The 22627-nt window shown below is 41.4% G+C and overlaps 3 protein-coding genes across 7 annotated transcripts; 1 reads left to right on the top strand and 2 right to left on the bottom strand.

The window, feature by feature from the left end:
- Positions 1–6417, bottom strand: LOC115680209 (uncharacterized). 2 transcript variants are annotated; one of them, XM_030603966.2, is made up of 10 exons: positions 6276–6417; positions 4756–5499; positions 3848–4025; positions 2849–3758; positions 2209–2464; positions 1928–2101; positions 1469–1642; positions 845–1042; positions 639–752; positions 1–484 (listed from the first exon to the last, which is right to left on the bottom strand). In XM_030603966.2, exons 2-10 carry the CDS (start codon positions 5440–5442, stop codon positions 152–154), a joined length of 3024 nt encoding a protein of 1007 aa, XP_030459826.1. In that variant the 5' UTR covers positions 5443–5499; positions 6276–6417; the 3' UTR covers positions 1–151. The 2 variants fall into 2 exon arrangements, with proteins under 2 accessions (XP_030459826.1, XP_056168345.1); XM_056312370.1 differs by lacking the exon at positions 6276–6417 and adding an exon at positions 6058–6209.
- Positions 6418–8562: 2145 nt separating this feature from the next.
- On the bottom strand, positions 8563–11968 carry LOC115680210 (NADH dehydrogenase [ubiquinone] flavoprotein 1, mitochondrial). 4 transcript variants are annotated; one of them, XM_030603967.2, is made up of 3 exons: positions 11810–11968; positions 9474–10944; positions 8563–8966 (listed from the first exon to the last, which is right to left on the bottom strand). In XM_030603967.2, the coding sequence occupies exons 1-2, from the start codon at positions 11810–11812 to the stop codon at positions 9487–9489; spliced, it is 1461 nt and encodes a 486-aa protein (XP_030459827.1). In that variant the 5' UTR covers positions 11813–11968; the 3' UTR covers positions 8563–8966; positions 9474–9486. The 4 variants fall into 4 exon arrangements, with proteins under 4 accessions (XP_030459827.1, XP_030459832.1, XP_030459828.1 ...); XM_030603972.2 differs by having other exon boundaries at positions 9474–10941; XM_030603968.2 differs by lacking the exon at positions 8563–8966 and adding an exon at positions 8970–9158.
- Positions 11969–15999: 4031 nt separating this feature from the next.
- On the top strand, positions 16000–21850 carry LOC115680267 (uncharacterized). The gene is made up of 4 exons (XM_030604061.2): positions 16000–16468; positions 19182–19457; positions 19875–20012; positions 20152–21850. The coding sequence occupies exons 1-4, from the start codon at positions 16145–16147 to the stop codon at positions 21700–21702; spliced, it is 2289 nt and encodes a 762-aa protein (XP_030459921.2). The 5' UTR covers positions 16000–16144; the 3' UTR covers positions 21703–21850.
- The last annotated feature ends 777 nt before the right edge of the window (positions 21851–22627 follow it).

Below are 22627 nucleotides of genomic sequence, written 5' to 3'. Positions count from 1 at the left end.
TTCAGCAAAACTCAGTACTTGCTATTGCTATACGGATACTTTCTTGAAACTTTCTAAATCAAAATACATGTATTAAGCTGACCAGATTAATTACAGGGGAAGTACATAGATGCAAAGAACAAAAAAACTGGAGAGCAAGGCATGGGAGGGACTATTCACCATCTCTCCACACTTCCTTGAGGAGTCGATATCTGACAACCTTCCTGCCACTCTTTCTTTCGAGCATCCAGCTTGGCAGCGGTGAAGTGGGCGAAACCCGGCCACCATCGTGGATGATTGAACCTATTGGAGAGTCCAATTCGTCGAGCTCGTCGTCGCTGGTATAGGATTTTCTAAGGACCGATGACCCTGTCCCCGACAAGGTTTGATTTCCCATCTCTCCGATGACGGTGCCAAGTGAAGATGCTGGAGGTGGTGCATATGCGGTTGGTGATGCAATGTGTGGGATACTTATTATCAACTGTTCGTCTTCATCAAGGTGATCCTGGATAAAGATGAAAAAAGCTTCATCAATGTTTGATCAGTCAAATGATAAGTACGTAAAGATCATTGTGGCATTTTAACTGGATAAGAACTTGACAGAAAATGAATACGAAGCAGCAGTATTGTTCCACAAGCGACTTCTTGAATGGACTAACCTCGGAGTCCAGGGTCTCAATAAGTGCCTCCGGCACAGGGTTTGGAGAGTATTCATCAGGAACAAAATTGTCGAGAACCCTCATGATCAATGGCACACCAAACACAGGGCAAAACTTCAAAAAGCAAACAGGATGTTGGTGAAATTGATAACGCAGGAGCAGACATGCAGGCAAGCAGAGAGAGAGAGAGAGAGAGAGAGCAAAACCTCCTTTCTTGCACTTCTATCAGCCAGCATGTCAAAGGGAAGCTTCATCAGATCACTCAAGGCATTAAGGAGAGGAAAAGCTTTGAAAGATGTACCGCCTTCCTGTTTCTTGCTACCGTCAGTTTTGTTCCCATCTTTAGGAGAGTCATCCTCATCAATGTCAAATAAGTCAGCCAGCCATCTGGACCAGTCCCCAATCTAGTGACACCAAGCAATATAAAGTATACCTTATGTCAGAAATTTAATACTCGTCTTTTTTTTTTCCCATAATACTCTTGTCAGTGTATAGGAAGTAATGAAAGAATTAGAATAGTGCCTTAAAAATTTCAAAACAATCACATCTCAAGTGAATTCGTGCTTAGTGATCCAAATAGTCCAGTATCCTTTTCATCACCTCTTATAGGCGGGTTCCATCTCAGCTGCTGACAATTAGTTAAAATTAAGTGTCCCCTAATGAGACATCCCGCAAACTCTCAGATAAAAGCATTACATGCTCTCGAATCAGGAGATTGAACTTTCTTGAGAAGAATTACTGTCATTGCTCAAGAAGTTCGTGAGGAAGTACCATTGACGAGTGATAAATAAGGATGAAAAGGGTAAAGGAAAGAGAAGACAACCGCTTACCGCATTTTTCAGTTGTATCGCAGGCCTAAAACCAGATTTTCCAGCTGGAATAGGCAGCGCCTTTGAATCACTGATGGGGTCAGAAACAGGATCTGTTGGCATCTCGTCATCTGATCGACGCAGTATCGCGTTGAACATGGCAACATCTAGTCTACCTACCAACTGCTCCATTACCTGTAAATAAAATGCAAAGCACTTGTTATCAATCTATGGTTCCATTTTACCGGTCAAAGATATACACGGAAGACAAGCATCTGGTAACAGATTTCACAAAAGCATAATACGATAAAAAAACAAACTGATTAATCACATGAATAAATACTATCTGGTCTCAGGTTAACTGGTAAGCATCTATGCTTTTAGCAAGTTGGTCTACGCACAGCTTTCACAAACGCATACAATGCACCGGACTCAATTACCTAATGCATATCAAGAGAGACTAAGGAGTGGATTCATTACCAATCTGGCCAGTAGAGGCAAGCATCCACATTCGTGACCTCCAGCTCGAATGGGACAAAGCCTTTCACGGGCATCCATGAAAGCCTTCTTCCAGAGATCAACAGAAAAGTGGCCATGGATTTTCCTTGAGTTTGAAACTTTGGCAGCAGAAGGCTGCATGTGTGGAGTCACAGTCTGTAGCAGAAGTAGGAAATCGTTAAACAATGACAAAGAAAAATATGAAAACTCAATCAACGTATTAAAAGCAGCAACTGCAGCAGAACTGTCAAAAATATTTTCACCTGCCACCACACGGATTCAACTATTCGGGAAAATATCCAGCTTTCAACCCTTTCCAGTGCAGCCGTAAAGGCCAACGGATTCTCCCACACATCAGCATATTCTGACGCATTGTCTCTGTCTATCCTGTGAACAGAAGATTCAACCAATGTTTCCTTATTTACTTTATTGCCTACACATTCTTCACCAAGCAGTTTGCCGGCAGCAAGAGTGATAATTGCTCTCAACATTATTGCATTGGACAACCAGAAAGTTAACCTGCAACAAAAGACAACTAAATGACAACCCTTACCTGGAAGAGAAGAGGAATTCTGGAAAATTCAGCAATTCACTGGATGAGAGTTTAATTTTCTTGAGTAAATAAGATTCACTTTTCTTATAGAATCCAGTTAGCAGCATCATCACATCAGCTTTTAAGCAACCCAGTATATCATGCAGCTTCTCCCACCAAACTATTCACTTGACATGAATATCACACGACTTATCAACTATTGATACTAAGGAGTCAAGCTCCATGGTTTGTTTACTATTCCTTTTAACCGACAATTGTGGAATTCGCGATCGCATGGCAAGAATATCTGCCAAAATCTACAAAGTCAAATTGTTTGTGCATTACTTTTACTATTTGAGCTTCAAAAGTACCTTGGCACGTCATTTCCACATGCCTTAGAGACCAAAACTAGCCCAGAAACAACAGCTCTGGCTGCCCTCCCCCTCTTGGATGGAGAATTTAATTTGCAAGTGTGGAAGTACAATCTAGATAGTCGCCGAGCTGGAGAATGGACCTTGTTTGAGGAGCTTCCATGCTCAGCAACAACCGAATAAAGGCTAGCCTCAATAGCAGCAGCTTCCCTCAACTCTTCCTCAAGCATAGCAATTCTGTTTTCCAGCTTGGCTTCGTTGGCAGAAAAGTTTGCCAATTTCTTCTTATCATCTATCGCAGAAAAAGTAGCACTTTTGTTGTCATCTCTGCGTGGGTGAATCCGTTTCGCCTCTTTTGCAACAGCGCTCTTAACAAGCAGTTTAAAGTTATCAGATGGATTAGATAACAGGTTCGCATCTTTTTCATGTTTTAGTTCATTGCCATCAACAAAATCACCCATCTCATCTGCACCATCTCTCGAGAAGGCAACCTGTTTTCTGGTGTCACGCTTTAGAAAACCTGCAGCTACATCTCGAAAATGTTTCTTTTTTTTTAGCGTGTGTTCTGCTAGGCCATTTTCTTGCTGTTCATTCTCATCTTTTACTGTCAAAGAACCTAACAGCATATGTAGGGGTGGAGATAGGCCAACTTTATTTGAACTCCAATTGTTTTCATGATCTCGAGAGAGGGTGCTTCTTACAAGCTCTGTGTCAATATTGCCCTCCGAATTAGGAGCATTAGAGGATGAACCATCGGAAAAGCTTCCAATAACATCACCTTCACTTTCTGCTCGAGAGCCCTCTCTAATCCCATCACTTCCATCAGGAATTCTCTCATGGAGCTTATAAGCTATTGGTTCCGGCAAACTTGTGTTTTCCTTGCTGTGCAACTCTCTCATATCTTGGAGACCTGTAGATGAGAATTTATATTTGAAGATAGTGGATAGCTTCCGGGTATAAGATAAGACTTTTCTAAGGAATGTAAGAAAAGAAGCAAACCTTGAGCATAGTTGCCGGTGTCAAGTAAGTCTGTAGATGGTGAAGAAAAGGTGGCTTTTCCATGTTCACTTGCTTCAGCCACAAAATGTTTTTCCTGGCTTGAAGTTGCTACTTCTAGTAGTAGTGCATCTTCTCGATTAGCAACTTGTTTGCCATTATGTGATGTTCCTGGTTCTCTCTGCGCACCAAAAACAATCCAAGAATAGCAGATGTACTTGTTAACAAACAGGACTGAAAGCTAAAGAACAAAATAAAGCATTTATAACACGCGGAAACTAATTTATTGGTGATATAATATCCTCGGCTAGCAAGAATCTGTTATGCTGACAATTACTTCAGGAAGCAAACTCCTTACATGCTTCACAGAAACAATAAAAAGGCTATAGTGTCTGAAACATCTGACAGTTCCCACCAAAACATGTGTCTGCATATTATCCACCATGGGGGAAAAGTCGCAAAACAACAGGAAACGAGCTTCTCAATTTCAAATTTCAAGATCTGATAATTCAAGTATGAAAGCTATGACGGTGAGTCACGCTTCAAGTTCAGGAGTTTGCTCACATGGTTGGGTTACCAAACTTGGAAGGGGCAATGATTATAATAACAGTTAAACAAAATGACGCCGATGTGTACATGATATCCCAATTCTCCAGCAATGTGTGAGGTCATTGATCTCTTAACGACAGGAACGTCTACTGGCAATGTCAGCCCCCTTCCTGAACGAGAACTAATGATGAAAAGCATTTAAATTTCCTGACTGGAGTATATAAACTAAGTAAGCCAAGGGAATAAATATCAGAAGAAGTCCACACCGAAGAGATGGAAAAACCTGCTATTAGCAGGACAAATCTCCATCATCAGGAAAAAAATACCAGTTAACATTGTCTTCTTGTAAGGATTTCAAGTACCTTATCATCTCGAGACAGTAGGGTGACAACATTTGCAGGAAGAGAGGTGGAAGTGATTCGCAATGAATGCACGGGGACATCACCATCTAAATCATCATCAGTGAACGACGAGACCTCAACATCCTCTTCATTGACCTGAGCCGAAACAGATCCACTTCCAGGCTTTTCAAGAGATACTTCTTTCGAAAGTCCACTCTTTGGTGAAGAGCTGGAGCTATCCACATCACAGGGCTGAATGCTAATGTAAAGCACAGGTTGTGGCAAATTTTTCAAGCTTTTCTTACAGCTCACAGGAATGCTAGCATTTGCGGTCTCTTGAATAACCCCATAATCTGCAAGGTTTATCACAGCAGATCCCAGCAGTTGACCTTTCACCGCCCTGTTCTTTAGGGACTCATATAAAGAGAACTCCAAGCAGTTCTTCTGGAAACAATCACTGCTGCTTCTTCTCTTGGACGCTTCCTTGCACAGAGTAACAGGAAGCTTAAGCGACTCGCCAATCACGACCTTTCCATCCTCGGCACTGCAAGGGAAGGATCCCGAACTATCGTCGTTTTCCCATTGAACCAAAAGACATTGAGCAGATCTCAGAGATTGGGGCCAGGGCTTAATCTGTTCTACGTGGATAAGGTAATCGACTTGAAGTGCGACGCTTTTTCGGCTCTTCGATCTCAACCCGAGAACCATTTTTGACAGCAAATGCCAATCAAGTCTCAGTCGATATTACCATCCATTGCAGCATTTCTACATCCAGAAAATATCTGGGTATCACCTCATAGCATAGACAGGACAACAAGAAGGAAAGTGGCATAAATGGTGCTCAAGAGCAATCACCCGAATGTCTACAAACTTATGCCAGAAGCAAGATGCTTGAAACCAAAACAACCTCAATCTTATGCACCGGAAGCAACAAAGAAAAACTTGCGTGCTGCTGAAACAGCTCAAATTACAAACTTTTAAGCTACTTGAAGAATGAGAAATTGACAAAAGAACACTACAACTCTTGGGTACACCCCACCCCACTTAATCAGCTGATCGCCAAACACTTCCATCATCAGAAGCGTTCTGCTTCATTGGGTCTGAAGAGCAGAGAAACCCAATACAAGAAGATGAAACTAGAGATCAAGCCAATCACCTCCTGACCATTCCATACGCTTTACCTTCTAGAGGGAGAGAGACCATCAGACGCGGTGTTTCCAAATATAAAATTAAGAGAAACATAGAGCAAGGACGCGGTATGCACATCAAGCGAGAGCATTTAAAGAAATCTTAATAAATCCTAGTCAAAATCAATAAACCCACCAAACACAAGTCTCTACATGATCCGCATTGCACCCGTGAATATAAAGAAACCGCAAAAGAGCCACAGGACAAAGCCAACTACTTCTCAGGAAAAAAAATAAAAGAACCCAGAAAGAAACCGATCCAAAGCAAAACCAGCAAACGCGAAGCCGAAAGAGACGACGGCTAAATGCGATGTTCAAGGGGTTGGAAATCGAAACGGAGGGAATATTACGTACGGGCACGAGCCGACCAGTTGTCGGGAAGTCGCCATTAGAGATAGAGAGAGAGAGAGAGAGAGAGAGAGAAGAGTGCGTGAAACGTGGAAGGAAGAGAACGTACAGAGCGAAGAGAGAGAGAGAGAGAGAGAGATTTGTCAGAGCAGCTTTTAGATACGAGCTTTGCTCCTCGCAGGTCAAAGCGATAGTGCGGAAGCATGTGTGTGTGTGTCGTGTTTCGGCGAGAACCGAATATGAAACTGAAAAGGGGAGATGGGGAAAAAAAGTTTCAATGAAAAAGTCAGGAATATCTGGCATTATTGCAAATGCGAATTGCAATGCCTCCAGCTGTACTGCTTTTACTTTTACCTTTTTACCAATGAAAAAGGGTCAAAAAGAGGAGAAAAAAAAGAGGCAAATGAGCTAGATATATCTCGATATCGATTCTGCAAAGCGGCCTCAGCAGATCCATCGCCATCGATGCGCTACAGTAACGTGGAAAATACACTTTGTGATGATCATGTTTTGAGCAGTTGAGATTCGATGCGATAGGGTTCCAGTGCAGCGACAAATCTCGAGGGGGGCCTTGGCTCTAAAAATTTCAGTGGAATTATACGTTATGGTCATAGTCTCTCGGACAAAAACGAGTGCCTTCCCCCAAATTTTATATTTTTATAATGGAAATAACATATTCTTTTTAGTAAAAGCCTCACTCCTTTATTACTAAATCACAAAAGGAATACTTTGCTAAGCGAGTGATTATCTAACTTTATATTGATTCTAATTATTTAATATAAATTTTAATTTATATCGTGTTATGTACCTATTAAGTGGTGGTCTAGTTCAACCCTTTTTATAAACCAATTAATAGATTGACTGCATCATACTTGGACCCCCAACTTATTGGGGCCCCACATGAAATGCAAAAAAAATCAGGGTCAACTGTGCATTGTGCTTACATGAATCTAACGCATGTTATGATTCTTCACGGATTTGTTTGTTTCGACTTTTTTTCTAAATAAAAGTTACTTACTTTCCTTTTCGTTGAAATCATGCAAATTATTACACTGAAAAAGATCACGAAAAGATTGTACATGGTTGCAAATGACTAAAAGTCCTATAGATAAATTATAAAGATTGAGTAGATGTTCATTAAATGAAAGTCAAACATTGATAAAGAGATTTTTTTTTTGAATATAACAGTAAATTCACGTAAATACTAGAAAACCAATTTGGCGCTCGTGAAAGCATCTCAACCGTTGGATCATGTGACATGTACTAAACACAATTAAGAGCATTGTACTAAATGTGATGATGGATCGGGCGCCGTAGACCAGCTCATCCGATTAAGCTCAGTCGGTCTGAAAAGGAAAAATGTGTTTGGACGAGCGATTCCATTATCATGCTTGACCCTTCTACCTTAGCCCCTGCTTCGGCCAGTCCAGACTCGATCAATTTTATATATACGTTCGATATATATATATATATATATATATATATATATATTTATCATTGAAAGCTTGATATGGATTTTGCCTGTCTTTTCACTTACTGCCTCTCTGAGACGAACTTAAAATGTTTACTTTGATGCAAAGATTGATCTCACTGAGACGAACTTAAAATGTTTACTTTGATGCAAAGATTGATCTCATTGAGTGCCGACTCGTTTAAGCATCCGAGATTACGACACATTGCCCTTACAAGTAGATGAACCACGCAGTTACATTCGCAAATGATGTTCTATGATTGTTAGGTGATAAGATTTGATCAGTTTACCTTTTTTTAAGTCAAGGGGATCTCAGAAAGCTCTCAGAAAGCCCAACATAGAAGCATGATGATTTGACAAGACAAACAGAAATCCAAGCTTTCTTGGATAACCATTGAGAAAGAAAGAGGAAAGTGAATTCTAGGGTGACGATCCTCACTGGAAGTTAAGATCTCAATATTTAGAACAAACATTGTTTCAGGGCAACCCAATCAATACTTCATCAAGTCCAGGCCAATCACACATGTCCTATGGCTATGCCTTCGGTTGAGCAGTTTGAAAAAAGTTCGGACAACAGTAACTGATATATTTAGTGCCAGAAAAAGGTAGTTCCTGCGACCTAGCTCTGCCGAGACAAGGGACGGGAGAGAATTCGAGATGCCAATTTCATCAGGGACCAAGAGCTCATTGGACACTACGGACTAGCCGCCCATGCACGGCCTCCGGTTCAGACAAAAAGACAGAAATCAGGACTTAACAGACAAGGCCAAAGGACAGAGAGCTTCGTAGCAGCCGACAAATTGAGTCAGGCGGAGCTCGGACTTGAAATGCACCAAGCATGTGGTGCGTGAATGTGTGTTTCCATTCTCAAATTCAAGATTCTGGACAGGCCGCACACTAATACTGTCTCAAAGGAAATGCTTTCCCACGTCTACTTACAAACAAGCAAAATCACCCAAAGAGGACGACATACAAAGATTTATTGACAAACTCTCAGGAAAATGGGAGCTACTTAGTGTTCCCATAATACATGAAATGACAATACATAACTTCGGTCCAGATATTTGAGAGAGAGAATAAGTTTCCTCGGCAGTGAATAAACTCACCGTGCAGCTTAGCAAGAAATAGAAATGCAGAAGATCCAGAAGCCAGATCCACCCATCAACCCAAATTTTTGGGTAGTTCTTCTTGTTATTCCAACATAAACCACCAACAAAGGGATTTACCTATGAAGAAAAAAGGACCAAAATAGGTCCCAATAAGAAATGTAGGTAGTAACTTCACAATCACAGCTAAAAAATACAACCATGTTTGAACAAGTAAAAGACCATAAGAATGTCCGCATAGCAGATTCAAATTGCCCCTTGAGCTCAGCAATATGTCATATTCAAGCCCCTCTGCGTCACCATTGCCAAATGCTAGCAAGGAATATTGAAATATAAGCAATGACTATTCCCTTTTTGAATATTTCAACTTGCAACTATACTAAAGCAACATTTAGTCCTTCCGCACCCCGCATTTCTCATCTTGGTGGTTTAAATTTACAGTTACTTGATCCATCCATCATCATCTCACCAGCCACTCAATAATCTAACAGAGTCTAGTCACTGACAGAAAGAAAAAGGCAAAAAAAAGAGAGCACATGAGTATGCATAAAATGTGAGCCATAAATTCTTTCCACTTACTTATACGATAGCACAAGAAATAATTTGAGAAGAGATTGGAGAAGAAACCTGAGTATAAAAACTAAGCAGCAGCCTCCAGCAACTCTCTCTCGGCACGCTCCCTAATCCTTCTCTCGAGTTCTGACCTAAAATGCCGAATGAGACCCTGGACAGGCCAAGCAGCCGCATCACCTAAAGCACATATTGTATGCCCTTCAATCTGCTTGGTCACCTCCTGCAGCATATCAATCTCCTCCAACTTTGCATTCCCAACTTTCAACCTTTCCATAATCATCCAGAGCCATCCTGTGCCTTCCCTGCAGGGTGTGCACTGCCCACAGCTCTCATGCTTATAGAAATAAGAAAGCCTGGCAATTGCATCGACAACATCGGTGGATTTATCCATCACTATAACAGCTGCTGTTCCTAGACCAGACTGGACAGCCTTAAGAGCATCATAGTCCATCAGCACATCATCGCATATGTCCTTTGGGAGAAGTGGTACAGATGAACCACCGGGTATTACTGCAAGTAAGTTATCCCATCCACCCCTAATGCCGCCGCAGTGTCTTTCGATCAGTTCCTTCAATGGTATACTCATTTCCTCCTCGACTGTGCAAGGCTTGTTTACATGACCCGACACGCAAAACAATTTTGTCCCCGAATTGTTTTTCCTTCCAAAACTGGCAAACCAATCTGGACCACGTCTGAGAATCGTAGGAGAAACAGCCACAGTTTCAACATTGGTAACAGTGGTAGGACAGCCATATAAGCCGGCATTAGCTGGGAAAGGTGGCTTTAACCTTGGCTTCCCTTGTTTCCCTTCGAGACTTTCCAATAGTGCAGTCTCTTCACCACAAATATAAGCTCCAGCACCATAATGGATGTGGACGTCAAAATCGTAGCCGGATCCACATGCATTCTTTCCCAACAGTCCAGCTTCATAAGCCTCTTTTCTGGCCCGTTCAAGATTTAAACGTTCATTTACGTATTCACCCCTTATATAAATATAGGCAGCAGATGCCCTCATTCCCACGCCAGCAATTAAGCATCCTTCGAGAAGCTTGTGAGGGTCATGACGCATAATTTCCCTATCTTTACATGTTCCTGGTTCACTTTCATCAGCATTGACTACAAGATAGGAAGGACGGCCATCTGATACTTTTGGCATGAAAGACCACTTCAGGCCAGATGGGAAACCAGCACCACCACGCCCTCGGAGACCAGACTTCTTCATTTCATTCACAATCCAATCAGTGCCCTTTAATACCAAATCTTTTGTCCTGTACCAGTCACCACGTTTCATGGCACCTTTCAGAAAAGGATCATGCAATCCATACAAGTTGGTGAAAATTCGATCCTCATCCTTTAGTCCACCAAAATGGGTTTTCTCTGGAGGAGGAGGCGGCGGCGGTGGAGGGGTACTAGCAGTTTTGGCACCTTCAGTGCTGAATGACCTAACACCTATCCCCCACCTGTCGGCCTGCCCCCGAAGCAAACTAGTCTTTCGAAGAGAAAGTAGGCCCCTCATCGGTGCCTGCTAGAAGTAAGAAAACATGAATGACTCAACCTGAAGTAAATCATGCATATTAAGCCATGTAACAACATTACAAGAATCACTCCCTAAATAACCATACAGCCTCGTATATTAGAATACAGCAGCGTCGTATTCAGGTAATTCTGCTGATATTCATGAATCCGACTTTCGCAGTGACAGCACATGGCAGCATAGAGTGAAAAACAAAAGCCTAGAGGATGGTGCGAAGACGACTTTGCATTCCAACGAGTCAACTTTTAAGGATGAAACCGGATCACAGTTTCAAAAACAAAAAAGGTACTTAACCCAAAAGTTCAGGAAACTGAATACTTAGAATTAGACTATAAGCTAAGAGGAAACGGCCCTCAGCTCGCGATGAATTCGACCCAGGATTACATTTAAGCTACCCAGCGTGAAAATGCCAATTCGAACACATCTCCTAGGCCTCCTCTTCCAATAAATCTCGAGGATTTAAACCCTGAAAGATCAAGAGAAATGAAGCTACCTCCTGACTAAACCCTAAAAAAATCGAAAATTTCCCCAAGGAAGGGGGTAAAGAAGTGACATCGAATCCCTTTCACTCGTCAAAAACAACACTTCGCAAAAACCCAGAACAGCGCGGCGACCTTAAACTCAAACCCTCGAATCAAATTCCATCCTCCACAATCCCACCTCCCCCCCCCTAAAGCTCGTCAAAAGGACACACCCACAGATCCAGTTCGAACAAACATTTCCCGCGAGCTTCTGATCAGTCCTAACGCAAGCAATTGCACAGTCGTGATCGACGAGAACACGACGGACAGCGGACGCGAGCGAGGAATGCGAAGGACGCGGGGAAGAGGAGATGAAGACGACGCGGGTCGCATACCATGGCACGGGACGCGTCGCGGATGAGCTTCCGACTCAGTGGGGGGCGATTCCAGGGTCGAGGAGCGAAGCGAGAGATGGTGACCACAGCGAAGGGGGCAGATGAACGAAAATGTTCCTGTGCTGCGAGAGATGGGGCCCCGTGATGAACGCTGATCAAGGGAAACCGGTGATCCGACGGTCGGGATTGCCGCGGGTGCTAAGTGATGAAAAATGATTCCACGTCGAGGAACGAGTAATGGGCCTGGGATGAGAGCGGTCAACGGCCAATGGCCCACGGCCCATGAACAAACGTGGGCCTCTTCCTGTCCTTTTGTTGTGGGCTTCGCTCCAAATGTCTGTGGTATTTTATATATTCGATTAATACGTGCAAAATGAGCAAAACATATATGTTCCAAGACTTTTCTCTTTCTCAATTTCGTCATCTGATAATTCCTGAATCATATTTTTGGTGGAAAATTAAATTCGAGAATTGATGCCTTCGTTTGACTACTACTCAGTCTGATAATTATATAATAAAATTGTTGATTATGGCTCGAAATTATAACCCCGATTGATTTGAAATCCGACCCACACGATAGAGTTGCACGGTAATCAAGGCCATATTAGGAAAGTCCAGATTACACTCTTTCCAGCGGAATCGGGGGTGATGCAGAAATGGAAATTAATTTCCCCGGAGACTTCTACTTCCTATTGAAGATGAAGTCCATGTTGATGTCGGGAGGATATGTAATCTGAATATGTAATCTGCCTATATGGATTTCCATATTCTTTTGCACGTAAGTATTCTATTTTTTGAGTTTTGTTCCGAAGTGCACAGTGAGTGTGCTTGATATATGTAAAAACTTGCGAGGGACATGAAAGCATTGAGAATAATGTATTCTCGTGGGTTCAAATTTATTTCAAGATCAGGTAACACATTTTGAGTCAATGTAATTGAACGATTGTAATCTCATTTTAATTATTGTGGCAACATCTCGTCGATCTCTCCTCAATCCTCACTGGGTTGGCACATCACCGAATCATGTAAATCCATCATGTTCGGGTTCTATTTCTGCAAATTATTTATTATTCAAGTTGTGTCATTTGATTGCGCTTCCACGTTAGTCATCACAATGCGAACACGCCTCTCATTGGGCCGTTTCTTATCAGATGGGCCTTCTGGCCTCGTGCTTCCGTTAGGGTCTCCTGGCTCTTTTGGCCTTAGTCTTGTTTAAGCTTACGCTCTTGTTCACGGTTTTTTTTTTGTCCTAATAACACCGATATTAATTTTGCTCATGCTTGCTGATTTATTTGTGTACTCATTTTGACTATGGATACAATATTTATTTATTTAACCAAAAAAAAAAGAATACTGCCAAATCACATGCAAAAAGAAGACCGTTGTTCCGCTTCCACACCACATGATGAATTTATCATCGTCCAAAGTCTCCCACGTCGAGAAGAGTTAACGACATGTATGTGTTATGAGATTATTGTCAATCGTTTAAAAAAGGGATAATGGCACAAACAGTCCCTGAATTTTGGTCCAATGTGCAATGTGGTATTTGAACTTTAATTTGTTCAATGTAGTCCCTGGACTTTAGCCTAATGTTCAATGTGATATCTGAACTTTTAATTTGTTCAATGTGATCCCTTAACTTTTGGTATATGTTCAATGCAGGGACTACATTGAACATTTTCATATAGTTCAAGACTAAATTGAATATGTACTAAAAGTTCAAGGATGATATTGAATAAATTAAAAGTTTCAAGAATCACATTGCACATTGGGTTAAAGTTTAAAGACCACATCAAAAGTTTAGGGACCATTTTACATATGGACTGAAGTTCAGGGACTATTTGTGTCATTTTTCCTTTAAAAAATTTAAAACTATTAGGTTGAGGTACTTTTTATGTGCAATGTTGCATTCTTCTCACATATCAATCAAGAACCATATGAATAAATCAATATTTTTCGAGCTTCTTATGAGACCGAAACTTTTTCGAGATAAAATGAACAACCTGACTGAAAAAGGAACCTCGGTAACCTAACTAAATGTTAATTGGAGTGATTATTAGAAAGATAACAAGTTCAACTAGCTGGCAAAGAAGCTATTTGGTTAATAAAAATGCTGGCGATGCTAACCAAGAGACATTGAGATTATGAAGTGATTAAGCTTAGATTGGAGTGGCCCCGTGATATCTTGATTGCTCCATTGTTTTGCCGAACGAGACAAAGCTGAGCTTCCTAAAAGACACGACAGACAATGGACTCTCGTGTTGGTGAACCTAAATTGGGTTTTCATTGTTCATATACCTATTACAAATACTGTTGGATAGTCTTGGGCCTCTTTCATCCAAAAAACTAGCTTAAAGGCATCAGCCCCTTTCACAACCGATGTGGGACAAACTCAACAGTCTCCCCTTCATACATCGGGCCTGGATCGGAGCCGCAACAACTCGTAACTCTCCTGTGTGACTATTGGGTCTAGACTTGTTGGCAACCTTGGATTCCGATATCAGTGTTGGGTGGAATTGGGTTTCTCTCACCCCAAAAGCTAGCTTAAAGGGTGAGGCTTTCTCTCATACTTATAAACCGACCACCAGCCTCTTCCACAACCGATGTGGGACAACCTCAATATGCTCGGGGTTAAAAAAAAATGGGGTTAAATTGCGTTTGCCGCGAGATATGTTGTTAACCGTCGTTTTCAGGCGGCGATTAAGAAAAAGGAAAAGAAAGAGGGCTTTGCTGATTTCAGTCCATTCACGAGGATCGATGAATCTGCAGGCCATTTCCGGCCATGACATTGAGATTTCCCCCCCTTTTTTTACTTCCTAAGATTCAAGAAATTCTTCGATAAGGCCAATTGGAACGAGCTGGCTTTAGTTCATATCGAGGCAGGATCTTGGGGCGTCAGGGTCATGCAGGTTTGTCTCTACCTGCTTCGAAATTCCACGACTAGACATTTGCCAACTCTTTCCCAATATCTTCTTTCGCTTTTCTGATGATTCTTTGTTACGCAGGGGGCGCACTTGATTTGATCAGCTTCGTATGGAGATGATGAGATCTGGTAAGTTTGTGTGATGTAGCATCCAACGTCTATGGCAAATCCCAATAGAGCTTATAAAGATTTTGCGTAAAAAAGTTCTTTTTATCAAGTTAATGACGCAATATTTCCATGATTATATTCGATATTTGAGAGTTATGAATATTGTCATGCAAATACTAATATGGTTGATTTTCATTTCTGTGATCTACCGATCTTTCTAGAGTTTCCGTCGACCAAAAATGAAGGAAAATGCGACTCCTGTGAAGAGATAGTTCTGTTAAACACGGGGACTTGATGGGGTGTGTGCGACGATTATACACGAGCTTCTCATGATTCAAGTTGCCATTTTTGTGAAAGTCATGAAAGTGCATTCATATTAGCAACATATCGAAAGTAAAACACATATTAAAATTTTGAGGTGGTTCAATGTATATTTTAGAAATCAAATATGATCGGTAAGGAACCTCGTAAGGGTGTTGCAAGCAAATCTCACATTTTAAGAATTGTAATAGCTCGATTGTCGCGGTAACTAGCGAGTTATGTGGGTATGTTTAGATAGGAAACATGTAATGTGTACACTTCGGTTAGTTATATAATTCATATTCACAAATATTACGTGTGAAGAAATCGGGTTTGTGTTCAATTATACTAAAAAATGAAAGGACAATTCTCGTGAGATCACCAAGATTTCATATTCAATGACTCGCTCCGTATTCAATGTAAGAGATTTCGTATTCTTTTGCAAATAGAGAAAAATCGTATCCTTATAAGGAAATCCAAATCTTTTTACACATACGATCATATTCTAACTAGCACACAATGTTACGAATGTTCAAATCTATTGATCAAAATCAATTATGCATTTCTTGCGCTACTTCTTTCAGGCTGTCATCACAAGAGGAGGACTGCCATGGAATCACAACAATTTTTCTCTTGGATTAATGGCGGACCGGACAATTATGGCAGGATTTAGATTTACCGTAGTAATTACACGGATTATATTTTCCCAACAAAATCAAAAGGATTTATATGAATCCTCAAAAGATTAAAAAAAAAAAAAACATAGAAAAATCATGAATCTGGAGCGCCGGCGGGCCCCACCCCCCGACCCGGTCAAAACCCGTCCTTCGTTTCCAGATAAAATGCACGACGAAAGCATTGCAGGCATCTCCCTCTCTCTCTCCCTCCCTGTAACAGCAGGAAGCCATACGCGCCAAGCGCATGCTCTCTCGCTGTGTTCAGACGCAGTAGAGAGAAGTTCGCGAAGGGCCGGGGGGGGAGGGGGAGGGGATCGCGCTTCGGGCATGACGGTGTTCGCGAGCCCCGGCGCGGGGTACTTCGCTGGGAAGCAGGTGGTGCCGGTGGACTACCAGGCGGAGGTGTCGCAGCGCCTCGTCGACGCGGCCCACGGCGGCGACCTGAGGACGGCGTACGAGTGCATGATCGACCCGTTCGTGGACGCGAGCTTCGTCGGGGCGGTGAGCCTGAGGTCGAGGAGGGCGGAGATCGTGCCGCGCGGCGAGCGACCCCACGAGGTGGCGGTGGAGTACGAGGAGTTCAGGACGGAGGTCACCGCTCTGTTCCTCGCCGCCCAGGCCGGGAACATGACGCTCGTCAGGAAGCTGCTGGTAAACACACGCACCGCACATACTGTAGCTTCAGCTCCTTCGTTTTGCTCGATCGATCGGTTCCTTGCATATCGTTCGCGTTCTCGTGAATTATGTTCGTTTCTTGAACGCTCGTTGTTTTTCAGAATTTATTTATTTTTTATTTCTGCCATTATTCATTGTTTTGATTGCGATTTATTGCTGTGTCTGTCGTTATTACGCACCAGCGACGGAAACCATTTCAAGAATGTCCTTTTCGCCATCATTAGGAATCGTTGTCGTGTTGAATCGTTGTCGATCTATCCAGCGAAGTCAGGACAGGGTCGAGCTTGAGCACGTAAATTTTCCTCTGTTCATCAATAATTTCTCCTCTGGTTGAAAGAAAACGAAAAACTCAGTCTCTATTTTTTCAAATTACAGAATTTAACAAATGACCTTGGGAATAGGAGATTTTAAAACCAAATATAGGCCGGTTCAACTCGGATCGACCTTGGTTTGGTTCGCGAGTTGAATTGTCAAGTCTGTGGGTTTAGCTTGTTCCAACTTTTTGGATCGAGAATTGGACTGATTTTCTTTGAAATTGGACCAACTGACCGGGTTGATTTCGACTGGTCATGAGCTCAAGTTAGGATCTATTACTTGGTGCATCGGTGTCATGTAAACCGGTGCACCACAGCTGAATTGATAACATATATTTCCAACCCATTTGATTTGTAGTACGGAAATAAGGCTGTAATGCAATAACAATTACAATTCACGAGTTTAGTTTCCTATATAAATTATTAGATATGTAATTTGTCATATCAAATGTTTATTTATACTTCTAATTATTTATTTATCGATTATGATTAAAAGTTAATCGTATAATGTGCGATTGCATTAAATTAAATACTATATCGCAGTGGTTATTGCTTGATATCGATCATGAGTGTAATACTCTATCTATATTATGAAGAAATTACTATTTAATATATAACTAATAATTAATTTAAGAGCATAATTTTTATTTAATAATATAATATGCGATTATATTAAAAATATTTTTTATTACACAATTAATAGTATGGTTGAATAATAAAATTCTAGCATTAATTGATATCATTTGAAATCAAGATTATAACATATTACGAGTAATATAACATGATATTTATGAGAATTTAGATCATCGTCCCAAATAGTGAGTACATATTTATGCTGATTATTATATCACGAATAATATTTAATGTAATAAATAATTATGTATTATCCGGATAGCATAAGTACTATTCCTTCAATGATTTACCTATTATTTAATATCTTATTCATTAATCACATATATGATTAAGTCAAAATAGTTATAGTTGGTGTTATCATTATTTAAATCGATCTAGTAGTAATTAATTTAAATTTTATTTATAATTAACAATTTAACATTGACAGAGTGAGTGCGAAAAAAATACAAGAGTATTCTGGTCGTAATAGCCATTATACTGGGATCTATGAAATAACTACGTTGGCTATAGTAGAAATTACACCGTGATAGCCATTACCGAAAGAAAATATTGCAATAGGTATTTAACTTGCAATAAATCGTACATGTAATAGTCATTACTTCCTGTCTCTGAAGGTACGAGGTCCGTTGGCGGGGGATTAATCAGCTTGTCTGACCATGGGGTTATTGCTCGGTAGCCATCTAAACTAACAACGCATATGTTTCGCGAAAAATGAATGATTTGAAAAATATTTTTCTAAAAATGATCATTTGTATAGTTTACAAAGATGAATGAAAGAAAAAGATTTGTCATTATTCATGAAAATATTTACACATAAATTATTATCGATGATAAAATATATTGAAATTTATTTTCATTGAAAACGCAAAAAAGACAAAGATCTGGGCATTTGCGGATAGTTTCTTGTCCTCAGGTAATACTGCACAGCAGTGTGAGTACAGAACCTGACGGCCTGTGAGATGGAATCATCTCTCCACTTGCTTCAGATTTATGCAGGAGTGTTATGATTCTTCAGCGTCATACACGTGAAAATATGCTGCCGTACTGAAGCAAAAATTTGCCGCCAGATCCAGAGCCCTGAGCTCATGTAGACTACTAATGGAAACAAACTTGACTCTAGTTTTGCTTTTTCTAATTTTTGCACTCCAATTTGCTTTCTGATTTTGATGTTTTACAGCACGGATTCTCAGCTTGGGCATCCCCTTTTAGATATGTTGAATTGAAAGGTTTCAAGTGTCCCGCGTTAGAAAATGGTCTAACCTTATTTACATATTAGTAGTTAGTCTCGTTGCTGGTTAGAAGTTTAAACTTATAAGTTATGGGTTGATTAAATATATTTGTTGTTCTAGACCATGTTGAATCCCACGCGTGTGACTCTTTCGCCAAACACCCTCGTTGTGGACCTCAATGAACATGTCGCCAACAAGGATGGTTGCTGTCCCTATTTGATTAACTTGGCCTATCTCATCAATGAATATTGAATGACTGCATTCAATTTGTGCGACATAGTCTGAACCTCTGGCTTTGTCTTATAGTTCTGTCTGGATTTGTGGTATCTTTACAGTGGTTTGATTATACTAGTATCTTGGCGCCAGACTACAGCAGGGTTTTCCTGCTCCAAGCTCCCTGACACTTTGTATTGGCTCTCCTTGCCAACACAGGAGAGAATTTTAGTAGAACAAGAGAATTATCAATCTTCTGCATCAATTTAACTTCGATTTTTTCACATGTCCATGTGACAGAGCATGGGAGCTGACGTTAACCAGAAACTGTTCAGGGGCTATGCCATAACAGCCGCCGTACGAGAGGGTCATATTAAGGTTGCCGAGGTTCTTATGACTGCAGGGGCATCTCGTGATGCATGTGAGGAGGCCTTAGTGGAGGCAAGCTACGTGGGGCAGCCAAGGATCTCCGAAATGCTCATGGGATCCCAAATGATTCGTCCACATGTTGCTGTTCATGCTCTTGTCCTTGCGTGCTGCAGAGGGTTTGTTGCGGTTGTTGATGCACTCATCAAGGTATGCTGATCAGTCACTAGTATTAGTCCTTTTCATCTTCTGTGGACTCTAGTAATTACAGAGATTTACAAGCAGAATCAGGAAATATTAACGCCAATTAAGGCTTAAAGCAGAATTGAATTTTGTGAAATCAAGTCTTCATCCGTCATTTGGTTCATTATTTGGCTCAACAATTACCTGAGATGTATATTGCCAGTTTCAAAGTTGCGGGTAAAATGAATAAGTTTTCAACTTCGATAGCCAGGAACTGAGTGCAATAACCTAGCTATCCCTACCAGGGAATGTTCACTTGTGTTACTCCAACTTGCGTCTGTCTCTTTAAGCGAATTACCCATTACTTCCATGTGAAAGACACTAATCTCATTCTATTTGATAAATATGAGATGTCATCTGAGATTGCGATATCGCTTAATGCAGTGTGGTGTGGATGTCAATGGAATTGACAGGGCATTGCTTCAATCCTCTAAGCCATCTCTCCACATTAATGTGGATTGCAATCCACTCATTGCTGCCATCATCAGTAGGCAGGTTTCGGTGGTCCAAAGACTGCTACAGGTAAGGTTATTACAGCTACAATAGTAGAACTGAGCTTTTGCTTAAGCTACTTGTGGTACCAGCAAAAAAATATGGGGTAGCATGTTGAACTAGTTGTCTGTTACCTGCAGATTGTGACCTTTTCGGGTTTGCAATGCAGGCAGACGTTAGAGTAGACATTGAGGTGAGGCTGGGGGCCTGGTCCTGGGATGTAAACACAGGAGAGGAATTTAGAGTGGGTGCAGGCCTAGCTGAGCCATATTACGTCACCTGGTGCGCCGTGGAGTACTTTGAATGCAGCGGTGCCATCTTGCGCATGCTCCTCCAACGGCTCCCCGCTTCTTCTCATCATGGAAGAACTCTTGTCCACCACGCAATCCTATGTAACAATAGCAAAGCATTAGATGTGCTGCTGAAGTGTGGTGTGGATCCAGAATGTCCCTTGGAAACCACTCCTAAAACTGGAATACGACCCATTCATTTGGCAGCACGCCTCGGGTATCCGAAAGTTCTTCAATGCTTGATCTCTGCTGGCTGCAATCTGAATTCGTGGACAGAATGTGGAGAGACCGCATTAATGATTGCTGCAAGACGTCGGAATGAGGAATGTGTGAAGGTTTTGGCTTCAGCTGGCGTAGACATAGCATCGGTTAGTTCATCTGGTCAATCGGCAGTATCAATCGCAGAATCAGTTCAATGGAGTCTTGGCTTCCAGCAAGCGGTTGTGGATGTCATTCGAGCTGGCAAAGTTCCTCAATCAAGCAATGCCAAGATGTTTTGTCCTTTGATGTTTGTAACTCAAGCGAATGAAGTCGAAGTTTTGAAAAAGCTTATTGAGCATGCAGACATTAATCTCGATGAACAGGATACCGACGGATATACACCTGCCATGAGGGCCGCAGCAAATGGTCACATGGAGGCTCTCAGGGTGCTTGTCTTTGCCGGGGCCAACACAAAAATGAAAAACAAGCAAGGTGATACAGTGAGAAGCTTATCGGAGTTGACTCAAAATGGGGAAACATTTGAAGCAATTACGCATGAGTACGAGCTTCAAAAACGGCTCAATAATTCTGCTGGCGTTAATAGTCTACACCACGCGGCACGGAATGGACTGATTGATCTGGTTCGCGTCCTAGTGAGCAAAGGTCACGATGTGAATGCCCCTGATGCAGAGGGATACACCCCACTGATGTTAGCTGCAAAGGGAGGTCACAGCGCGCTGTGCGAGCTCCTACTCTCGCATGGAGCGAGGTGCAGCTTCGAGAATGCGAGACACGAAACCGCACTCTCACTCTCAAGACTAAACCGTATCGGAAGTGATGTAGAGCGAGTGATCTTAGATGAGCTTGCTAGGAAGCTTGTGTTGGAGGGCGCCCGTGTGAAGAAGCACACGAAATGCGGCAAAGGAACTCCGCACATTAAAGTATTGAGGATGGTCGGGGCCGCCGCCGTTCTCCGCTGGGGCAAGTCGGGCAAGAGGAACGTGATATGCAAGCACGCCGAGGTGGGGCCTAGCTCGTCATTCCGCTGGAACCGGAGGCGGAAGTTCGACACGGATGAACTGGGGATGTTCCACGTCGTGACGACCAAGAACAAGGAAATCCACTTTGTCTGCGAGGGAGGCAACGAAGCGGCTCGGTTGTGGGTGAGGGGAATCAAGCTGGTGACGAGGGAAGCCATTTTCGGCAAGAGCGAACGGGGAGCGTCGTGACTCGTCGGGCTTCGAGGGCTCTATTCACGGTGTATGTGTATCGGAAGGCTAAAGGAGATCGCCTGATCTTGATCACGTTATATCTTTAGTCATCCTTGTAGGACCTTTTCGGTTTATGTAGCGATCGAGAAAGAGATTTTTCTTGAGACGATGGTCAAACTAATAAGCTCCATTACCGCTCTCATCTCTGCATCATCACAGAAATTGCATCACCTTTGCGCCATGCACATACCTAGTTTTGAGTTATAAGCCCAAACCCAACCATCTTTTCTGGGCTGATTTGGTATTAATTTGGCTTTCAATTTCCAAAAAATATTGCTTATATCTCTTGCAAAAATGATGAACGAAATTTTTTTCATTATTTGCGAAAATGTTTAAACATAAATTGTTGTTGATAATGATAAATATTTTTCATTGACTAATTATTTTAAGCGATACATGCGATCATTTTTTTACTCATTCTTTGTAAAAAAAATGAACTCTGAGAATTAAGTATTTTCACTTTATGTAATTATTTAAGGGTGAGCAACCGGACTGATTTATAATATGATTTGTCTGGTTCTCAATTCCAATTGGGATGAGACCTTGACCTGTTCAGTTTCCATTTCTAAATCCAATTGGTCAGTTTTACTCGAAATCTGGAATGCGGTTTTCCATTTCTAAGTAAGTTATTTTAATTTTTTTAAATCATAAAATATAATAAAAAATGAAAAATTGTATTATCCTCAAATAGAAGAATTGTAATCATATTTGACAGATGAATATTGTATATATAATAAAATAAAACAAAAACAAAAAAAAAAAGCTTGGGCCGGTTTCACCATGATACAATAGGGTTCAGCTACTACCTTCCCTCGAACATATCACCCTTAGTAACTATGATATGAAAAATTAAAAAAATAAAACACCAATATCTAGAAATTCT

The sequence above is a fragment of the Syzygium oleosum genome, unplaced genomic scaffold, assembly GCF_021117445.2.
Source record: "Syzygium oleosum isolate NSW1041296 unplaced genomic scaffold, Sole_v2.1 Sole_v2.06, whole genome shotgun sequence".
Lineage (NCBI taxonomy): Eukaryota > Viridiplantae > Streptophyta > Magnoliopsida > Myrtales > Myrtaceae > Syzygium > Syzygium oleosum.
Note: the sequence above shows the minus strand (reverse complement) of the source record. Positions and strands in the feature narration are given on the sequence as shown.